Raw genomic sequence first — 23429 nt, forward strand, 5'->3', positions numbered from 1 at the left:
AACTTTGATAACTCAGCCCCAGTTTAATATACTGCTGCTGAATTGGCTTGACAAGAGTGCGGCGATAAGCTTTTTCTGAGCTTTTTGAGTGGTGATAGCTGGATTATCGCTCAGAGTGAGAGGGTGGGACAGGGAGAACTTTCCTGCATAACCCCCCCCCAGCCAAAAGTCATTAAAATGTTGGTTTGTTTTTGTTGGCATACACACGCACACAAAGACAGACACACTTATTGCAGCTATGTCCTTGTTGGCTTTAATCATTTGCATAACTCATTTCTGTTTTACATTATTGTGGATTTTGATGACAATGTTCAATTTTATAGTACATGTTTTCAAAGTGAGAAATTTATCTTTCCGTGCAGCTTGAATGTGTGAACTGTTTTGTGTGGCTTTTTGAAAAATGTGCAAGTTGTAAATTCTGTTGTGACTAAATTGTTTCTGATAAACAACCGAGCCAATAAAAGAAGTGAGTTGCTGCTTCCAGCTGATGTGTTGGTTTTTCTTTCTCTCGGCAGGCTGCCAGGAGCCGGGCTGCTCTCTCGAGTCCCCCCCTCCCCCTTGCCGATCAACTGATTGATCCCTAGATCCATCACTCACTGCCAGTTCCAGCGAATGGGAGCGGACATGGGAGCCATGGGCGGGACAAAGGTCTTGCTCCTGGTGTTTCTGGTTGGATGGGAGAAGTCGCTGGGTCTCAACTGGAACCCAGTCCCACGCAAGACTGTTCGATACCAGGGTGAGTCTACCAGCTGATAGAAGAGTTATGGTGCACTGAAACTTTCCACTGAAAGTCAGATTTAAAGAATTCCTTTAGGTAGAGGTTCTGTATGAATGAGAAGAATGTTGTTTTTAATTTAAATCCTGTTTTCCTGTGTTAATTGTTCATTTATCTTTTGATACCTGCCAGGTATGTGTCCTAAAGCCTGTTTTTATGGCAGATGTTATCCACCCCCAGGGTGTCAGTAACCAACAATGATATTTGTATCTGGGGTTTAAAAAGCCAATGTGGCTATTATTGCAAAAACAACCCCTGATCTTCTCCTAAACCTTATCAAGTAGTTTTGTTGTCTAGACCTTACCAAACTGAGACTGAAAACTGATAATAATATATATATTTTTTAAATAAAGTGGAATAATTAGTCAAAAATAAATAAATATAAAATCAATAATGCCTTTTATGTTAATGTGAGACTCAAACCCCAGTGTCCCTGGTCCAGCCTTGAACCTCAAATATTATTGGTGACTCATCATGAACCCCGCCCATGCCATCACTTTAAAACCACTCTTGGGCTTGTGTAGATTTTTGGTAACTGGTATCCTCACACATACCTCCTATGATATTGCTCTGCTAGCTACCTACGTGCTAGGTGCTACAGTCAAGCGTGGTTTTAAATAATGGGGGGAGTTGGCTAGTTAGCTGCTTTTGATTTGATCCATTTAAGTATACAACTCAGATTTCAAAATGAGTAATCACATATTACAGGAAAATTTTACAGGAAGAAAAGTACTCAAAATATTTTTTAACATATATTTGGTATATATCAAGAAATAACTGAACAATTACCACAGAGACACAAAATCAGAAGTTGTATTTTTCTTTCATTGTGTCTTTACAGCCCAATTGACAGTAAAAAAAAAAAAAAAAAGTGGCACAGGATTTATGATTCTTAAGGTGTGGTGCAGTAGTAAGTGGTCCTAGTTGCAAGACTAGTTGGGGAACTACTGTAGCCACGCGGCCTGCTAACCGCTAACACATCAGCCAGCTGGGAATACACTAATACTTGTAGTTCACTACATTTCTTCCTGTTTTCTGTGTGTGTGGGCTATGAATGTCAGTTACAAGCCTGTTAGCTTGCTCACTAACAGGACAACAAGTTCACACAGTTCATTTAAAAGATGTATTACACCATCAATGTCTGAGGAACTGTCTCAGACTATCCCTCTATGTTGGAGCTGTTTATTCTCTGATGAGGGGGTAGCTTCTCTCTCCGGCTTCTCTCCAGCTTTCCGTTGTCTTAAAGATCAGAACTTATTCACGTCAGAGTTTGCCAAAGTTGAACTTGACAGAAATAAAAAATTGCACAGATTTACTTTGCTTCCTGTGACCAAATCCTCTGAGGCCAGACCATAAGACAGATTTTATGGACTGACAGCTGCTGGTAGAATCCTCCAAGTTGGCGCTGGATTGATTTATCTGGTTGGACATCTCATACAAAACCAATAATTGCCAAAATGTATTCCATTACAGCAATCAGGGAGGATTTTCCATTGTATCAGAGCTGGATGATTTCTGATTTTGTTAAGAGGCTGACATTGACCCTCAGTAAAACAATACATCAGTCTAATCCGAGTGCTCAACTGTATTTGCACTCTTTATCTCAGCCCTCCTCTGCAGCCAGGCCCAGTTTTCTTCACTGAACAATGCCAATTGTTGCAAGCTGAGAAATAGTCTTTTTTAATCCCTCAAAGGGGAAGTGCTGTATTCTCTCTCTTGGGGATTAGGGAAATACTATAAAGATGGGGGGGGAAATGGCAAAAAAAGCTATATTTTCTCACCTCTCTGTAGCACCTATTCCACCTTTCATCCCTTATCTATCTCTCCTTTCCCTTCTCCTCCTCCTCTTTCTTTCTGCCTTTTATCCCTCCACTCCCCTTTTTTGCTTTGTATGCTGCAGCTCATCGTATGAACCCGAAATGCTCTTATGGCGTTTTCACAAAGAGCTCCGATTTCAGCCGCTCTCGAGGAGAATGGCGCTTGGTGGCGGTGGTGGTGGAGTGTGGGGATATTTCAAAAGCTGCTTTCTCATGCCGCTATCTTGCACCCCCCTCCTCCCCCTCTCCTTTTTTTTCCATGCAGCCCTCTTCCCTCCTCTCATCCCTCCGTGCTACAGTCGTCACCAGTGTTGTGGCGAGATGTGAACACAGAGGATGAGGGGGGGAAACAGTCGATAGTGCGTCGATACTTTCTGGTGAAATGCTCCCATGTGACAGAGCCAAAGCCAGGATTGGCACAGAGCGGCCCAGATCTCTGCTGCACTTTGGCCAGAACACACTTGTGGTAAAGACACACCAGGCAGGGCAAACAGGGACAGCTGCAAACACATGCTCTTATATGGCAGCAGCAAAAAGAAAATGCGCTCCCAAAAAAAGTATTTTTCTGAAAAATGGGTGAATAAATCTGCCTGTAGAGACAAGATAACTCCCGCCGCTCCTGGTGCAGCTTCACTTTTTTTGTCATGAAGGTCTTGGAAATGAAAGCCTCATCATGAATCGCGGGAGAAGGCTGATCACGTCACTTCTGTCATACTTGATTCGAGTGTGGCACTTGAGTGCAGCAAGATTCTTGACGCAAATTGATTTGCATTGGAAACAAGTGGGATTATCTTACCCCGTTGACAGATTTCTCCACTTGGTTAAAGAAAAATGAGATTTTCAGGCTCAATACTGGGTTAAATGACTTATATGGATGGGTTCTTGCTACAGTGCTGAGGAGGAGATAGGAGAGACGAAATGGAAAAACAAAGCTGCACAAAGAAAGAGGGAGGGAGGGAGGGATCGGAGGGGAGAAATGAAGAGAGAGAGAGAGGAGATATATAATGGAAAGAAAGCAAGAGAAAGTAGAGAGACATAGAGAAAGACTGGGAGAGAAAGGCTAGTCACTAACTGCCTTAAAAGGACAGAAAGTAGCTTCAGAGAATGACAGAGAGAAAAGAAAACACACACACACACACACACACACACACACACACTTTGCAGGACATTCACCCTGTGTTTCATTTTCCATGGAAGCATCTCCCTGCACACACATAGAGCATCTGTTTTAATGTGTGTGTGTGTGGGCAGATTACTCATGTCTTGGGGACATCTGTTAACACACCTGCATAGTGGAGACTCACCTTCCTTATGGAGACTTGCGTTTTTGTCCCCCACAAGGAAGGTGAGTCCCCACCATGTGAGTGTGTAAACCACACAAGAGTAATACACAACATCCATATTACCGTGTGTGTGTGTGTGTGTGTGTGTGTGTGTGTGTGTGTGTGTGTGTGTGTGTGTGTGTTTGTGTGTGTGGACTATTACTCATATTGTGGGGGTATAAATCTGTTTACACATCTACATTGTGGGGACTTGCCTTCCTCTTGGGGGCAAACTGCAAGTCCCCATAATGCAAAACATGAAATTTAGGGTGAAGACTTGGTTAGAATTAGGGTTAGGACAAGGTAAGGTTTAGGTTAAGCTCAGGTGAGGGTTAGGCTGAGGCAAGTAGTCGTCATGGGATTGGGTGGGGTAAGTCTCCAGTATAATGTCCCCTAAAGTGATAGAAACATGACTGTGTGTGTGTTGCTGTTTACACATAAGAGCTAAAATAACCTGGCTTAGACCTGAGAGCAAGCCAGAGAGAGATGCATTGTCATTGGCCCACTTTGATTCTGCATCAGCTTACATACTCCGGCTCAAAACCCCACATAACAAATGCAGATCCAGTGATACCCAACTCAAGTTTGGCTTGAGGTAATGTTACTGCAGGTAATAAGCTAGTATTTGTTATCCAGACATCCTACGATTCACAGTGTACGTTAGAGCAGCTAATTCTCTAATAATTCTGTCTCGACACGTGTTTTCTTGTATTTCAAGTTTTTTAAAGACTACAAAAAAAGACACCATTGTCCAAACTTATGAAGCACAGAGTATCACTCTTATTAGGGCCCCATGTAAAACACTTCCACATTAAAACAAATGTAAAGCTTTGCAGGAGGGGTTTAGCAAAGGGCCAGTTCAAGTCTAAGTTCATTAGGCTAATCTGACTGCTGCCTCCTCAGAGACAATGTCCTTTGATTATTGATGTTAACAGGCAACATTTAGACAATCAAATCCTGAATTTAAAAATGTTGTTTCCACACTTTGGACCACTAACTGTGTCTAAGGCTCATTTAAAGTTAAGTTGACGTTAGCTAACTTTTAGCTGACTTTTAACGTTAGCTTTAAGTTCCACTTGGCCAAATAACACCAGGGTCAACCCATTACATTTTAGGGTGAAGACTTGGGGTTAGGGTTAGGAAAGCAGTCATAATGAGCAGTGTAACAGGAAGTCTCCAGGAAATGAATGTAAGTCAACGTAATGTCCTCTGAAGTGAGGGAACACAACTCTGTGTGTGTGTGTGTGTTTGCTGTTTGCATGCAGTTTGAGTTCACAAGACAGAGACAAGAGGAAAGGCAATGAAACACCAGAGTGAGAGAAACTGTGAGGGCACAGAGGGCGTGTGTGTTTATACCTATTTGTATAGAGTGTGTGTGTGTGTGTGTGTGTAGCTGTCTCTCTGTCTATCTAATCCCCCTTTGTTTATATGTGTGTGTGAGTGTGTGCACTTGCTTAGGCTGGCAGTCTGAGGGATTTGGAGCTCCGGGCAGTGAAGGAGGGGTGTGTGTGCCTGTGTGTGTGAGTTGGGTGGGTTATGGTGGGGCAGAGATGGTTGCAGAGATAACACACACAACACTCACACACACACCAACACCAACACCCTCATTAGGCAATTACACGAGGCTTACACAGAGGAAGAAACACTAACATCCTCTGTGTGTTTTTCTTCCATTGCTATCCATTCACATCTTCTTCTTTTATTTTTTAAAAGTCACATGTTGACATTTTAAATTTTAGGCTGTTGTTATTCCACACCAGCCTCTCATCACATTTATGGAGGGGGGAAAAAAATCATTTTTGTCTCCTAATGAGACATTTATGTCCACGTTATGTATGGCCATCGTAGAGCTGCTAATGAGTGCTGTAAATTTGCATTCTTTTCTTTTCTAATCACTGACACTGTGCAAGTATTTTGATTTCTTTCCCCTTTTTATGTGTTTTATATGTCACATTTATGTCATATTGTACAAAGTTCTCATTCATCACATCTTGCTAAAGGTCTTATCGTCCCTACATTTTGATTTAGTGTTAAGGGAGATGGCTGATGTTTCTAATTTTCAACAAATCCCATAAAAAGACCTAAACCAACACTATTTGAATCTACTTTCTGCCTTTCCTGTCTGTGGCACTCAGACCCAAGTCTACTGGTTCACTGCAAAATAATTTTTAAAATTATCTGGCAGCCAGTAGTACCTAATAGTTTTCAGCAAGCATCATTCAAATAAAAGAAAATAGTACATTTGTTAAAAACTGTTTTTAGCTGCAGATTAATACACATTTGGAATAATAGGTCTTAGCTAACCTTAGCTGGTTCAGTTTAGCGCATAGGCCTTGTTGTAAATACCACTTTAAATCATCAGCACCTTCTTGATTTCATTCTTGGGGTAATGGCTTCATTTGGGTCATCAAGAAAAACTTGATTCTTCAGTGACAGTGTGGGGTTTCAGGTGGGTACCTTCTGTCATGCCTCCCCCTGCTTTTACCCCTACCTAGAGTTTGCTTGTTGCCTTACAGCCCAGGTCAGGTCCTTCCTCTTCACACACAACCAACTGCTGCTAGATAAAGCTGCCTCCAACACTGACCTTGTAGCTTGCTGTAGGGACCGCTCTCAAACTCCTGTGTGTCTCAGGAGTCTTGTGGTTGGTTTGACCACAAAATCTGCAACCCGCCTCCACTGGTCTTTCGTGCTCTCCAGCCTTATAGGGTTAGAGTTAGGGTTAGCTAAAGTTAGCTAGTTATAGCTGGCCAAAGAACATCAAGTCTAGCCTCAGCTTACCATTTTTGAGCAGTCTTGGATGTTGAACAAAGTTAAATCTGTGATTTTTGACCCACATGTTTTGCATATTGCTGTCCATTTTGTGTTGACCACAGCACTGTCTTTATATCTAAATATGATAATCAAAGGCTTTCCCTCCTGCTTATGCAATGTGATTCGCTGCTGTTGGGTGATTCAAAGTATCTATTGTCAAGATAATGAGTTTCTTTAACACATATTTTCATATTTGAGCTTGAAGAGGCTATTGAGTCAAATTGAGAGACTTAAGTCCTGGTTAGGTCAAGAGCCATTGGTGCTGAAGCTTATGTTTTGCCTGTAACTTTATGTTCAAAGCATACATGTAGCCTACCTGACACGCCTCATCGTTTGTTACACAGGCACATCTGGGAACTTGTCCTTAGAAGCTGAAAGGGGCAAGTACTTTCCAAAAAAATACTTGCTAGGTGATTAGATGAACCATCGATCTATCACATCTGAGACAGACTAACTTCAACCAATCAGATCAAATTCTTGTTGAAGCCCATCGGGGCAAGAGTGAAAACATCTTTTAATACTCTCCACAACCAATATAATTGATGCTATCGCAGTATCTATGATGACCTCTTCAGGAGTTGCCATTGTCAAGTCCCTTCCATGGATACCTCTTGATGTCGTCACAGCTAAAACCACGCTACTACATGCCATTAGTCCCTCCTAGTGTATTGATTGACAATCACACTTCCTCCTCCATATTTGACAGTTGATGTCACACACTGAGGAACCATCCTTTCGCCTACTCGACGGCGTACAAAAATCCTGTGTGATGAACTGAAGAGTTCAAATTTTGATTCATCAGTCCATAACACCTTCCAGTCTTCAGTAGTCCACTGACAGTATATCATGGCCAAGGCAAGCCTCTTTTTCTTATTCTGACGTCTTAGCAATGGCTTTCTTGCTGCAACTCGACCTGTCAAACCTGCAACTCGAAGTCTTCTCTTCACAGTTGAAACTGAGACTTGTTTATTATGACCACTATTAAGCTGTGCTCGAAGCTGTTGCTCCTGTGAGCCACCTATCAAACAAGCTGTTGACTCTCAGAAACCCCTTCCTGTCAGAGTTTCCCCCAGTTTCTGAGTGCCTTTTGATGCTGAAGGAAACTGTACTCACTGACACCTTGACTTTCTTCGCTATTTCTCTGTAGGAAAGACCTACATTTTTAAGTGTTGTGATGGTCTGTCTCTCTTCCATTGATAATTGCCTTTTTCTCGCCATTTTTATAGCAACACACCACTTTCTGCATACCTCTGTATGGTACCATGGTGTGTTCCGGTACTACTTTTAAGCAGACAGAGGGGGTTGTACGGAATCAAGAAACGTTGGGACACCTGTAGGAATTGGTAGCACCAACTTTCAAGGTTTGATCAACCTCCATTGCTGCACACCTTAGAGTTGTTAACCCATTTCTTATTCCCTGATAAAGGCCTTGTTGTATAATTCTGAAATGTACATTATTTTTCAGTTTTGGGTAGCCTTACCATTTTTTTTAACCTCTTCACCACTTACCTTTGTACCATTTCAAGCTATTCATTGGACTTGCACTGCTTGAATTTCAATAAATAACTGGGAAAATTGTGGTGTTCTAAAACTTTTGACCAGTAGTGTAAAAGCCCAAAGTGTATTGAATAGAGCAAGGCTTCCTTTTATTACTTTTTAATTTAACATTTGTATGAAGAATAACATATTCCTCCTTTCATAGTCAAGTATTCAAAACTTTTTCATTTTTCAAGTATACACCTCTGGAATGATCAATTTAAGTGTTCACGATTCTTTTCATGGGATTTGTTGGCATATAAAGAAAGATATAGAATGTAGCGGCCCTTTTAAGGAATAGATTTTATGTCCTCTTTTTCATGTTTTTTTTTCTGTTTCACCTTGTCTGACCTGCTTTGTCCTTTATCCTTTGTTCCTGGATTGGCCACAGCTGATTGGAGCATCCATTATGTTGTTTTAAGCTATTTTCATGCCCTTAACCTCCACAGAAAACACTTCAGCTGATAACACCACTGTCTTCTCCTTCTCCTTTCTGTCTGAATTCCCTCTCTTCTCTTTTTGGGTTTCTCCTGTTGGTTTCATACACCCACACACATTCACACTCACACGCACGCAGCTACCCTCCTTAGCCCAGTGCAATGACAGAGGCCGGTAAGCCAAAACTATGACAAAACGCAGCAGCTGTGGTTAAACAAAGAAAGGAAGAAAGGAAGGAAGAAAGAAAAGAAAGAGGGAGGTGAAGAAGCAGGAGAAAAAGAGGCCTTAGAAACCTGATATTTGGTTTGAAAATCTAGCCTGCTTTGATGCAGCAAATGAGCCCTGCATTTTGAAAGAAAAGCCAAAGCAAATGTATGCCTCTTGATTTAGAAAAAAAAGAAAGGCAGAAGGAGGGCTGATGGTAAAAAAAAAAAAAAAAAAAAAAAAAAAAGGCGAGCAGAGGGAGAGTGGAAAAGGGCCGGGCCTCTGACCTCCAGAAACCTCTCTCCCTCTTTTTCTCTCAACCTTTCTCTTTTTTTCTCCCTTCTTTCTGTCTTCCTGCCGTATCTCCCCAAACCCTCCAATTACAGTAATGAGTGGTTGAGAGCGAGGCAGAGGAGGAGGCAGAGAGAGGCTGTGCGTGACTGGGAGGAAAGATGGTGGGGGGGTGGGGTGGTGGGAGTGAGAGAAGGTGGGAGGGATGGAAGGAAGGAGATTCATCACTGCTTTTTATCTGCTATGAGTGTCACTCATCCCCTGACCTCATGCTGATTGGTCAGTGAAGATTAACAGCCGGGACCAGATGTCGGGACCTGGAGTGCTCTCTGTTGTCATACAGACTTTGTGAGAGCTGATGTGGGGGCAAGTGGGCATGTGGATTAAAATGAAAATGCCACTCGAAGGCTGCTCTCATCTGAGGCACCTTCTTGTGGTAGCAGTGCGACAGCTGAACAAATGCCCTGCTTTACCACGACTGGCATTACATTAAAAAATCACTGCCAGCCGTTATCCTCATCCTTAAAACAACAGTGAACGTTTCACACAGAAGCGCACGGGGCTTTCTGACACTTCACGTGATAAAAGTCACAGACACATGAGTGATTATTCAGATATTTCACATGTGAAATGAAAGACCTAACGTGTGAAAACGACAATGCCACTTGTAATGGATTCAATTATGCGGTTGTTTTGACATTTCACATGTGATGACACCTGATGAAGGCGCACATGGTTGATCACATGTGAAACAGCATTTTACATGCATGACTTCACATGCAGGGCACATGGTGGGGTTTGGAAACATTTAACATGGGGAAAGAGATAACATGATACAGTCCATGTATGCTTGGTTTTAGCAAATTAAGTTGCAACAATTAACTGATTATGAAATGAGCTATTGATAATTGGTTAATTGGTTGATAATTAGTTCATCTTTAGTTAATCACTATTAGTTTTCTTTACTCCTTTATGACACTTAACTGAATATCTTTGGGTTGTCGACAAAACAAGACATTTGAGGACGCTATCTTGAGCTTAAGAAACACTGATCCACATTTATCACTGTTTTCTGACATTTTATGGACCAAAAAAATAATCCATTAATAGAAAAAAAAAAAAAGATTAATCAACAATGAGGATAATTGTTAGTTAAAGCCCAGGTAAAGCATATTTTTTTCTTAAATATGCATTTTAAATGAATGCCTAAATCAATATTTCTCCATGGGAGTACTAGTACCCCCATGGAGAAAAGAAGAATATGTTTTAATGAGATCTACCTCAACTGAGCTGCCAGTGTCACTGCCAGGGGGTACTTGACTGAAAATTTTTTCAAAGTGAGCACATTACTGAAAAAAGACTGAGAACCCCTGGCAGAATAACACAATGCTAAAGAAGACCAAAAGGAAAATAATCACTAATTCTGAAAGTCAAATAACTGTTGAAGTCATTTAACATTTGTTGTTTCATGCATCTCAATTGTGAGGATTCACTGATTTGATTTGAGGAAATCGTGATGGAAAATTTAATGTAATTTGCAGTGGTATTTTGTGGAGTAAATGATCTGAAAATTTCATCTAGCTCTTGAATTCAAATTAAATAAGGTGTCAGTTCTCAGATCAACAAGCTAGAGATTGTTATCACGTACATGCAGCTATTTGTGGATACAAATAGTGTGCAAGAAAACTTACGTTTAGAGCAAAACAAACCATGGTACAATGCAAAATAATCAAAGTAAGTCATGTGTACAGCGACGGGGCAATCGAGTCACTACATGAACCTGACAGCACCATAACAACGGCAGAAACATAACATAAAAGCAGAGAGACAAGGAAGTGGAAACAAATGTGTAATTTAGAAACAAAAATTCAAAGTAATAGTCTAGAGTCTAAATGCCTGAATGTGAAGAATCCATGGCATAAAATAATTAAAACATTTTGTTTTCTACAGGGGGGTGAGGGGTCCTGTTGGGAGTCCTCTCCCCCCTGCAAGACAAGACAATGATTGTGAAAACACTGCTTTACCTACACCTGCCAGTCCCTTACTCATAGAGTCAGGTGGAAACTGATGCAATGTGTAAAAGAAAGACATACTTTCATTTAGAAAGAAAACAAAACACTTGAATTTATCTGTAAACTTGTGATGTTTCTCATCAATGTAAAACTCCTCTTTTGTCTACCTATTTTTGAAAATGCATAACTTACAGCATGCTCGCAACTTGCAACAACAACAAAATATCATCAGCATAAATAAGAATGTTTATAAGTACATGGCCACATAATACCCCTGCCCCCAGCTGCTGTATCTATCTTGCCAAATCCTAAATAAAATCAGCAAATATGGTATTGTCAATATTCCTGCACAATCCATTTATGGACAGAAGAACTTTCTCTCTGAGCTTTTGAATGAACCAGACCACATGTTGTACTTCAGAGCTGCATGTGCCTCCACAGATTCTTCTTCTATCTTACTCATACTCTTTTTGACAGACTTCCATACAAGTATCTACAGTGGGAGGATGTTTCATCATTATTAAGCTGGGCTTTGTGTTCCATAGTCTTAAAGGCTTTTCAGCAAGATTTCCCCTTCTTGTGAATCACAAAATATTTGTAATTTTTGGCGTGTAAATCATTCAGTGAGTCAAATTCCAGAAGTACAGCAGTGCCATCCTGCACCCGTCGAGCTCCCTTCTATCTCTCTTTGTGTGTGTGTGTGTGTGTGTGTGTGTGTGTGTGTGTGTGTGTGTGTGTGTGTGTGTGTGTGTGTCATCACCACAGCGTTTTGTACAAAAAGGCCTAACTCTCTCCAGCTGGTGCTCGCTGCTGCTGCCGCTGCCGCTGCACCAGTCATACATGCTGAACCATGACGCCGGAATGGAAAAAAAACTCACTTGTGGCATCAACCAGCTCTTGATTTGTTCTGCTTGTTGTGGATTGCAATGGCGACCCCCCACCGAGCATGGGCTGTTTCAGCCCCCCAACCCACCACTCCCGCTTTCATCTACTGCCTTTAACCCCCCCTCCAAAACCATCCCCCCACTGGGCTCACTTGTTCCGTTGTTGTGTTAATCCACTTTTACCACTTCCTCTCCTCCCGCTCCTTGATCCCTTCATCTCATCATCCAAGTCCGTTGAATTCAGTCACTCTGTTGCCATGACTCTTTATTGAAAACAATAATATTAAAGCTTTATAGGAAATACAAATGTTATATAACTGATAACCAAGGGCTTATGGATTTAAGTCATGTCAATGTGCACCAAAATTATGTATTCATCAATGTACCTGTAACAAGCGACAGTGAGTTATATACTGCAAGTTTATTAGCTATTTATAACTGTCAAGTGTGTGTTGATGTAAAGCTAATGCTGTTATCCTGAAAACAAAAGCTAGTTGCTCTGAAAATACACACTCTAGAATTTAAGTTCAGTGAACTCCATTAACATCTTGCTCAATTTAACCGTTAAAAACATCTGCTCCTTCTGATTTCTTACAACTCTTAAACAGACAATATCTCATTCTGTGACTATTCTGGATTAGTTGAGATTCACCCCTCACAAGAATTGTAGGGTACCAATGTTTGACCCAGATTATCTATTAATGGGAGGGGTTTACAGATTTATTCTTCCCCCCTACGAGCTGTGCTTAGAATCATCGCCCCAACAATTTCAAACGTTTGGCATATAAGATCTTGAGGATCACATCAGTATGGACGTAAAATAGAGGTGTCGCCAAGCAACAGTAAACAGTTCGACCATGCATCCCAAAACATTCTGTCATCCAGACTTGTTTAACTTCTACAAAGCGTGACGTTATTACAGCAACGTGGAACGATAATATTCATAATATCCTGTAATGTGTGATGTGCCATTATTTTCTAATCTTGTAGTGTGTGGGTGTTTGAGATTACAGAGTGTGAAGTGTCTCCTGAAGTGTGTGATGCACACAGATTTCAAAATCTACATATCAGCATTTTACAATATTTATTTATTACAGTAAATATATTATGGGTTTCTCCTTTAAATACATGTATTTCTTATGTTGCAGTGCGAATAATCCTATAAATCCCTTGATTTACAATAGAATATAATCTACCTATAATAACCTAAAGTCAGCTAACAATTGACAAGAGATATTTTTGCGGATCTAGTGAGTAAAATCATGTGTATCTTTCCCATTCTTGTCTCTGTCTTCATGCTCTCATTCTGTCGTACACCTGACTCTCCTGTGAACCTGTCGTCTGTTCAGCAGACAAAGCCCAAACATCCACGTGGGAGTGTGTGCGCCTTTGTGTGCGCTCTGTTGTTTCTTCCTTCAAAGAGGGTACCTGCTCAGATGAAGGTCTGACGACGCTCCGTGCGCACGCTTGGGCATATCTGCCTGTTTGTGTGGGCGCTGCACAACGTCTCTCCCTCCTCTGTCTGTCTGTCTCTGCCTCTCATTCGGTGTTTGTCACTGCTTCAAAGCTCTCCCCAAAATAGGCCTTTAATCATAGTTTGGTGTGTGCGGTTAGAAGCTATAAGCAGAGGCTGGATGTATTTATAGCAGACAGGCAGAGGGAGGCTGCAGCTCTGCTGGAAGGCTGATGGAGGCAGATTACAGAGGCCAGGCCCGGATCGGGACCTTTGCAGCCGGCCGTGAAGCAACAGGCGCTCCCCCCTTCTCATCCGCCCCGCATGGGAGTTCTGTTTGGTCTGGCTCGGTCTGGCTTGGCTTGATTTGGGCAGGGCTGGACATGACCCTGACATACCCTACAATGAAATGTGCACACGCATACATGAAGACATACAAGCACAGACACAGACACATTACACGTAACACCGTACCAGCAAAGAGAGAGACAGTTTCCATGGAGTCACATTAGTTAATGTCACCATAAAGCAAACACCTTCACTGTAAAACGAAAAAGCTGAGAATTAAAATCACAAAAATTTCAATAGATTTTTTAGTTTTGAGCAGAAACTTAACTAATCTCTCACGCTTACCAACTAATGATGTTTTGTTGAAATAATTTACTATTCCTCATTAGATAAACTTGAATTTTTGAGTTTTAGAAACCCAGAAGAATTTGTATTTCAAAAATTGTTGAGATAACTCTTTGAAGTGAAAATGAATAATGATTATTATTTTAATGTTTTCTGTTGCAACCATGTAATTTTCAAGCACCACAATTTTTGACATACAAATTTTAGGGGTGCCTATGACTCAGAGTATAGTTTGTAGTTTAGTTTTTATTTGGTTGAGGTTTTTCAACATTTTTTTTAAACAGACTTCCATTTTTAACTAAAAAAAAAATCCTTGAGGCTTCATAGTGAAAATGTCGTACTGGTGTTGGTCTAGTGTTACATATTTCAACCCATTAAGCACATTTGTGTATAGTTACATTACTATTTATCACCTTTTAAATAATCACATCCTATCACTGATTTTCTATTTCTTCTGATGATTTAAGCAGGAGTTTATCTGTTGTGTTAGCATGTCATGATGAAATATGTTGTATAAATGGTATACACATGTGTAAGTTATAAACTTTGGCTATTTCTTTGAGACATAGATTGACTTATACTGTAGTATATGGTAAAAGAACACAGTTTCAAGTTCATCAAAAGTAATATTTTTTCCTAACTTACGTACCTGAGTTGATCTCAGTAGTAATGTTAAGTCTGACAAACTTGAGATGGCACACTGACTGAACTTCTTAACCTAAATTGATGCAACAAACCAGCCCTTAGTAGGGGAAACTCAAGAAAGCTTTGCAGCTGATTTCTGTACTTTTAAAGTTTTCTCAATTTTTCTTTTTCTAGTGAGACAGCCTTTGGTTTCATTTTATTTTAGCAGACTATGAAATCATCTCACACAACCTTGACACGAGTTTATGATGGCTAATCCATTAAAGTGAGCATGTTTTGTCCTTTATGCTGCTTTTCAAAGAGCAAAACACATTCACTACATGACAGTCGGCTGCCTTTTATTGCAAAGAACGAGCAAATTTCCAATATGCTTTTCATAACAACTATGGTTGTATTATTGTTTGCTACATTGTACCATCCACTAGATAAGATGTTTTGTCTGAAGCTGGATTATTGCTGCATGATAAGTACAGTGAAGTTCCTCCCCAGTGGTGCACTCAAGGACACTCAGACATCCAAAATTCAAGCATTTAGTCTGCCGAACATCAAATGCACAAGACAAACAACAAGTATAAAGAATAAAAATCAATGAGAGGCAGCTAATGTGAAATTGGTAGTTTCAGGCAGTAGCTACCCACACTCAAGTGTCAGTTTACTGTCATGACACAAATAGGGAGTTATTTCCAATAGTCAACAAGTGCAGTTTTAAGTTGCTTTTTGAAAGCACCTCCATTTCATACTACTTTATATTTTCACACCACTGCATTTTAGAGAAGAACTAGGCATACTGAGCAAGAAAGTTTTTACACTACACATCAGGCTAACTGTTTCCCCTGTTTGTAGTCTTTATGCTAAGCTAACCAGCTGCAGTTGGAGGATCTGAGAACTTCTTTCAGCACTTATAAAACTAGCCAGGACTAAATAAAAAATATGAAGTTACAAACTCACTGTGATGGTTTTCCCAAGTGTGTTTCCTGTCTCTGCAAGTTGAAATGAAATGCACATAATATAGACTAATGGCAGCTTGGAACATATGGTATGCCTTTTAAAATGGTCAGAAGAATTAAGTATAGCCTACATACATTTTAGGTATTGCAATAGAAATGTTTAAATATGCAGCCCTGGTATGGAATTTTAAGAAGCACTCATGTCTTCTTATTTAAATCAGTTTAGTGTGTATGTATTATTGATATATAATCCACCCACATACATACAGATCCAAAAGCCTGTATACTCACTTTGGCCCTGTTTATACCTGGCATTATGCATCTCCATGTGTCTCAAGTGACCACTTGTGATTATATCTCACTTACTCACTCCATATGCAAATAAACATGTACATAATTTCTGTTTGCATAGATCAAGTGGGTTTGTGTTTGTGTGCTTTTAACCTGAATTTTCTGTTTATTAGACCACAAATGAGGCAAGAATTGAGTTGCAAGACAGATAGGCAGTGCCAGAACTGAGTACTTCTGAGGGCGGGCTTCAGTGATTACTATTCAAAACACAACTTTTTAATTTTATTCACTAATTTTGGTGAAACTGGATCATATTTTATGGAGAAAATATTTTCCCTCTGATGTCCGCCGGTTTCTCCGCCTCAACTCTCTTATTTATGGAGTTTCCTGATGGACAAATAGCTTTACTTGTTGCTCAAGGAATCTCTTATTACTGCTAAGTGCAGCTGCTGTTTGCTAGTTAATTCAGTTACCCATTCAGCTAGCAGTTCTATTACTTCCCAAGCTTAAATAAAGCTTTATTAGCTTTATTAAACCTCCTCTTCTTAACAATCCAAATCTCCTGTGCAGTTGGCTGAGCTAAGTAGCTAACGGCAGCTGCAGTTAGCAAAACTTAGTGGTTACATTCTTGTAATTCGCTGAGAGTTGAGGCAGAGCAGATGGAGGACATCAGATGGTACATTTCATGTGTACTCCATCCATGAGAATCACATTTTGTCTGTTGTTGTGGCTTCTTTTTGTTGATTTTCAATTTGACTCTGTTGACACTTGAATAAGTATATACATCCGCTCATGCAGAGGACATCAGTTCACATCAGGACAGATTCACATACACACTGCTAAAATAATGTAGCAATATGTGGTCTGAGTAGCATTTGGCCCATATTATATAACGGATCTCGATATGTCGTCAAATTGTCTTGGGTGCATTGACACTTGTGCTTAGAGCTGTCCACTTTTGATGGGATCACCCAAGATGCATCTGAATTCCAGGTGTAAAGAGGGCCTTTGCCTCTTTTTATTATCGTTTTTATCTTAGCATCTCACCCACCTACAGACAAACACACACACACACACACACACACACACACACACACACACACACACACAGAGGCAGTGAAGAGGTCTTGTATTGCAGTGATCTCTGATCACCTCAGTTTCCATTGGTGCTGACCTCGGTCAGCTCCTCTGAGTTGTTTATCTTTTGTATTCACACTGTGTTCTACACCAGCTTTAAACTATTTTTGCCCTGCTGTTTGTATTTCTCCCGTCCTCATCTGTTGGACCCATTATGCCTCCCCTTGTCTCTGCCCTCCATTTCTTATTCACACTCTTTTATTTATAATCTCCCTTTTCCCTTCTGTTCTCTGCAAACTGTTAGCCTTGCAGCTAGCAGTCCTATTAGCTTTGAAACTTAAATAAAGTTTTATTAAAACTCCTCCTCCCTATGGTCAAAGCTCTTGTGCTAGCACCTGAGCTAACTATCTAATAGCCACTACAGTTAGCAATAGTTGGGAGCCATTATAGAAATATGCAAAGCTATCTGTCCATCAGGAAACTCAGTAAATCACGGAAAGTTGTGGCAGAGCAGCCGGAGGACATAAGAAAGCGTGTATCGTGTATACTCCATCCACAAGAATCTGCTGTTGTGGCTTCTTCTTGTTGTTTTGCACTTAAATATGTCACTGTTGGCACATGACTGAGTAGCCTGCATACTTCCACTCATGCAAAGGATGCCAGTTTTGTACGCTGCCCAGGACAAATTCACATACACGATGCTAAAATAATGTGACCATGTGTACTTAGAGCTGTCCACTTGTGAGTGGTTCACCCAAGACACATATTAATACCAGGTGTAAACAGAGTCTTTGTCTCTTTTTATTCCCCTTTTTATCACAGCGTCACACACATCTAGAGACGAACACACACACAGAGGCAGTGAAGAGGTCTTGTAGAGCAGTAATCTCTGATCACCTCTGTTTCCACTGGTGTTGACCTCGGTCAGGCCCTCTGAGTTGTTTATCTTTTGTATTCTCCCTGTATTCCACTCCGGCTTTCTATTTTTGCCCTCCTGTTTGTATTTCTCCCGTCGTCATCTGTTGGACTCATTATGCCTCCCCTCGTCTCTGCCCTCCATTTTTTATTCACACTCTTTTATTTATAATCTCCCTTTTCTTCTGTTCTCCACAAACTGTTGTCCCCGAGCATCAAAGGGCTTGTAATTTAACCCAAACTGCCTTTACAGACACACACACAGACATACACATCAGGTCCTTCAAATGATGGAAAAGTCTCAAAACAATCCTAGTTTAAGCTCTTCCACACCCAAAACAGAGTTGATTTTTTTCAGTAAACAGTGGCATTATCGTGCAGCACAAGGTTAGTTGTACAATATGTTTCTTTTGTGCTTCAGAGTGTATTGATCTTATAGTAATATACTCTTGCTGTTTAGTTCCATTTTTGCTCTGCTAAGTCATTATTGGAACAGAACATTGCTTCTTTTTTTCCTTCCAAAGCTGTAAAAACATTACAAAGAAAAAAGTCAGATTTCTCTTGAAGGAGAATCACTATGATTTGTCCGAACTGTTTGTAAAAGCAGCTGAAAGATGCCAGGACGTCAAATGCTGATGTTTTGGGTTGGTGATGTGTCCCAAGCACAGCAAAATATGAGAACGTAAGGAAATACAAGCAGAGCTTACTCATCAACTTTGTCAGATTTTTACAAACCATTATTTAATCAGGCATCAAAAGAGTTAGCTATACCCTAAGGACCCCTGTCTCACTTCCTGGTTTTTTTAAAAAAAAGCAGGAATACTGCTCAAGCACTGGCAAACTTTCTATTTTTTGATGAATTCATTGAACAATATTGCTATCAGATGTCTCAAACATAACAAGTAACTTTAAACATACTGATGCTATTTACATATATTTGAAAAAAACACACACCCTTATTCATTTGCACATATAGAGTGATTAACCACAGGTGTGTGTGTGTTACAGAGACACATCACACACAGCAGGTAGCCTCAGGGCTGCCACAGTGTGGCTGCAGATGGTAAGTGCGTCTGCCCGTATCACCTCTTAATGACAGAGCCGCTGATCACTTCAAACAAGCCACTCGGAGCAAAACTTTCCCTCTGTTGGTGGAGAGACGTTCAAGTCACTGAGCAGGTACCCTGGAGAACCATCGGGGGCTGTGTGTGCGCGAGTGTGTGCGTTTGTGCAAATGCAATGTGTCTTTTAGCTTACACATAAACTGTATATTCTGGGTGTTCATGTGTGCAGACATGCACTGATTTGCTTGCGTAGCCACCACACGTACATCCACACAAGTGTGAGCGTGTGTGTGTGTGTGTGTGTGTGAGTCGGTAGAAGTGTGTCAGCTCTGGAGTTTTTTTGCCCGGCTGTGTGGAACACAGCAGATGTGCTCAGCTCTCCCCTGAGGATGCCGCCTCCCTCTCCCTCTCTCTCTCTCCCTCTCTCTCTCCCTCCCTTCACTCAGTCTCATCAGGCTCCCTCATCCGTACATACCCTCCAATGTTTATACACCGCTGCTCTTCAGATAATAAGCTGACTTCAGTACTTATCCTGCTTCCTTCCTTTGGCTGCTTATTCCCTCCCCTCTTCTATCCCCCTCCTTCCATCCTTCTGTAGCATCCTTCTGACAACATGTCCCCTTTTTTAACTTATGACTGACCATGTTTTTTCTATAATTTACCATGATGGTCAAAATACTTTTAGACTTCACAGAATTAATCTGCAGTCAACAGTTCAAAAATGCAATATTGGGTATCATTATGTATGTAAACAGTCACATTTAAAGTAGATTTGAGATATTATCATATTGTGATATGGCATAAATGTTGTCTTTGCCTGGTTTTAAAATCTGTATTACAGTAAAGTGATGTAATTTTCTGAACTTACGTGATGCGACTTAGTGATTATATCCACATTACTGATGATTATTTATCAAAAATCTCATTGGGGTAATTTTGTGAAGGCTCCAGTAGTCATCAATATTGAGGTACTTGATTTTGTCCATATCACCCAGCCAGGGGGGTTTACTTAAACATTGTGTGGGTACAAATACCTACATCTTTTAGGGTCTAGAATGACACAGTTTGGTTTCATGTTACTGCTGTTGCAGGCAAGTTGTGCAGTTCTAGGCTCAACTTGGCTCAAATGTTAAATGTGAAATAAAAGCCAATTTACTATTCCAGTTTTACAGCCTTGCCAGAAAATTAAATTATTACTGAAGATAAAACCAAAGCAGGACACTGAGGGAAGACAGAATCGCAAAAACAGTTTAAAAATTAATTTTGGGAGGAAATTGAAATTGAGGTAGTCACATGGCAGGTCTGGCTCACAGGCAGCAAAACAATAATTACATGATTCTTGTTTTTCTTGATTTTGGCATTTGTTTTGGATTGAACTTCATTACTTTGCATTTCAGCACTTTATTTGTCAAGGAACACAGGTAATAGTCTTAATAGATTTTAATATAAAACAAAAAACTGCCATAGTGGTGAAGTGACCTGTTCTTCTTATTAACAGTTTCCTCACCATCTGCACTTCTCATTGTACACTGTTTCTGTTGTTGTGTCACATGTTGATGGTGCAACTGCACAACACTCAACACACCTTTCAAATGCTACACAATGAAGGGATATGATGGGCTGTTTATGAGCTTATGAAGCGGTTTGCATTTAATGCACTAAAGTGAAACTATTGAACATTTTATTAAACAGTTTTCTTATTGCTATTGGAGTGTCTACTTTTGCAGAGCAAAAAAAAAAAAAAAAACAGAAGACAGAAAGACACATTTTCAGTGTTACATAGCAGTAAATGTTGTTGTTGACCATAAAAGTAAAAACATAATGCTCTTAAGGGAAACGTAATAAATGATGCATGTGAAATAAAAGCTCAGTATTAAGCTTCTCTGTATGCAGCCTTGCTAGTTAATTATATGAATACTCTACAGTGATATATAAACATATGGATGGCACTTTGAAATTGTCTTGCTGGACAAATCTAGACGAGGCAATTTCCACTTCAGGTCCACTTACTCTGCTGGAGCTTTTGTCCGTGTCACATGGTCTTCATTAGCAGATGTGGTTTACCCAGGTGTCATGTCACTGAGGATCTTCTTACTTTCCATTGTTCTGAGCACTTTCAGGATTGTTTTCTTGATGTCCTCGTCATATTTGGTGTAAAATGGTCGGTGTCTTTGATGTGATTGAACTCACTGCAAAGGCTGTGAAAAGAAAAGGCATCACTTCATATGCAGCAAGTGTAGAAAGGGATCACCTTGTATTTGTAGCAACAAAAACAAAATCTTCCAAGAACTAAAGCTGACCTTCTGCGAAAAACAGTTCAGGAACATCAAGGGCGTCTTAACACTTAAATAGTTACACCATCAAGGTTTCAGTAACAAGCCTCACTTTTTTATCCTTCCCATCTTTTGTTTCACCCACATACACACACACACACACACACACACACACAGCCCCTTCATCCAGTACAGCGTGCTCCGTGTATATAAGTCTATTTAGTCCCAACTAGGCCACAGCGTCACATGAGCAGTTAGTCACACCATAAATCACACCAGTTCCTGCTGTTCCCTCCCTGGATTTCAGCTGCTATTTTCAGTCGGGAAAAACGTCGAAAGAAGTGAAAATATTCATGCTGTAGAAAACAAAAAAGAGAAATATTCTTATTCAATTTATGAGATCGCATTACGTGCGGCGCGGGCTGTCGTCTCTTTGCGTTTTGCACTCGTACTATCAGCCCCAGATAAAGTGAGAAAGAAGAAGAGGAGGAAGAAGAGAAGGAGAACAAGGTGACACTACAAGCAACAAGAGTGTGGATAATGAAAACTAAACACCATCCTTTCTCTCGTTCCTGCTGTCTCTGTCTTGCTTTCTCATCTGCTCTGCACCACTAGTTTGTCTGTATGCTAGTCAGGAGATTTGAATGGTGTGTGTGTGTGTGTGTGTGTGTGTGTGTGTGTGTGTGTGTGTGTGTGTGTGTGTGTGTGTGTGTGTGTGTGTGTTTGGGTGTGTTTATATGTGTGTTTGTGAGACAGCGAACAGCAAAACAGTGGGTGCATCTTTTTAAAATTTTGATGAAAAAAGTCGGCTCTGGTTTTTCAGCACGCCCCACAGATGGGACCGTGGAGAGAACATTTTGTGATTTTCTCATAATCTTCTGGAGATTGTTTGTGTCAGTGCGCGAGCAGCAAAATGAGGAACAACCCAAAAGATATGGGCAATCCTTAAACAAATGAGACAGTCCTGAGATAAAACACATCGATCCAGCTATTTTATCAATAAAGCCCATTTTACACTAGACAAAAACTCACTAACACCCACTAACATCTGGCTTTTGTCTTCAGCGGGACAAATGACTCTTTAGTAGTCATGGGTTTTCATCGACTTTATCTCCAATCGGGCAACGATGGAAACATGACACCTGGGTAGACACGCTATTTTCACCCATTTTCCTGTGTAGACAATGAAGATGTCTGTAAATATTCACTCCTTTTCCTCCTTTTTCATACACATGTGCTGCTTGGCTTGATTCGGTTTGATTCAGCCAGCACAGCGGAGTTTGTACCTGCTTGACGGTGTGTGTGTTTTGTTATTAGCTTTTGTTATGAAGAAGCATAATCAGGAGATGTTGGGTTTTCATCATCAGTAAACCTAACATCACTCCTATCAACTGAAAGTAAGCATAAAACTGTAAAATAAAGCCGAAACTTGGAAGTCAAAACAGCGACACAGGAATGGGACTAAACTTCAAACCACAGAAATTCAGTTAGCAGCTACAAAAGTACTGAGAGATGAACATACGTAAACTATTAAAACCCTGTTTTTCTCTGTTCTCCTGCACACATGAGCTGAGTCTTGGCTTTCCAGCACCCATGAGAAAAAAACATAAAGGCAAACTCATCTACTGGCAATAAGAAAGCGGTCAGTCGCCTTTTTGGCAGGTTTTACCAAACTATAATTTAGTATAATTTAGTTTACAATAGAGATGCACTGATTCACTTTTTTTTAGTTCCAAACCAATTCGAATATCTGAAATTGGAGACTTTGTTTTCCTTATCATTATTATTCTTATCGTGAATATCATGTATAATATTTTGTTGGGGGGAGGGGGAAGATATTGACATATTTCACTTTTCAGATATCAGATACGTCACAGATCCATGTTTCGATCTAAATTCTGCAGACCGATGTGTTATATATTTATAAATAATGTGCTACACAGTGCAACTAAGAGATTAACATCATACTTTAGGTCATCTTAAACTTGAGCACTAAAGTTAGGGGAAACACGTCTTAAAGGAGCAATACAGCAGCACAAAA

At 40.3% G+C, this 23429-nt stretch overlaps 1 protein-coding gene across 1 annotated transcript in view; it reads left to right on the forward strand.

Annotated features, from left to right (window-relative positions):
* Positions 1-23429, forward strand: part of sema4c (sema domain, immunoglobulin domain (Ig), transmembrane domain (TM) and short cytoplasmic domain, (semaphorin) 4C) — a 136998-nt gene that overhangs the window by 65539 nt on the left and 48030 nt on the right. The window contains exon 3 of the mRNA XM_084729103.1: positions 516-736. Within this exon, the coding sequence (XP_084585229.1) occupies positions 613-736 (124 nt within the window). The 5' untranslated portion in view covers positions 516-612. The remainder of the gene's footprint in view (positions 1-515; positions 737-23429) is intronic.

The sequence above is a fragment of the Lutjanus erythropterus genome, chromosome 10 (genome assembly GCF_056507025.1).
Source record: "Lutjanus erythropterus isolate fLutEry1 chromosome 10, fLutEry1.hap2, whole genome shotgun sequence".
Lineage (NCBI taxonomy): Eukaryota > Metazoa > Chordata > Actinopteri > Lutjaniformes > Lutjanidae > Lutjanus > Lutjanus erythropterus.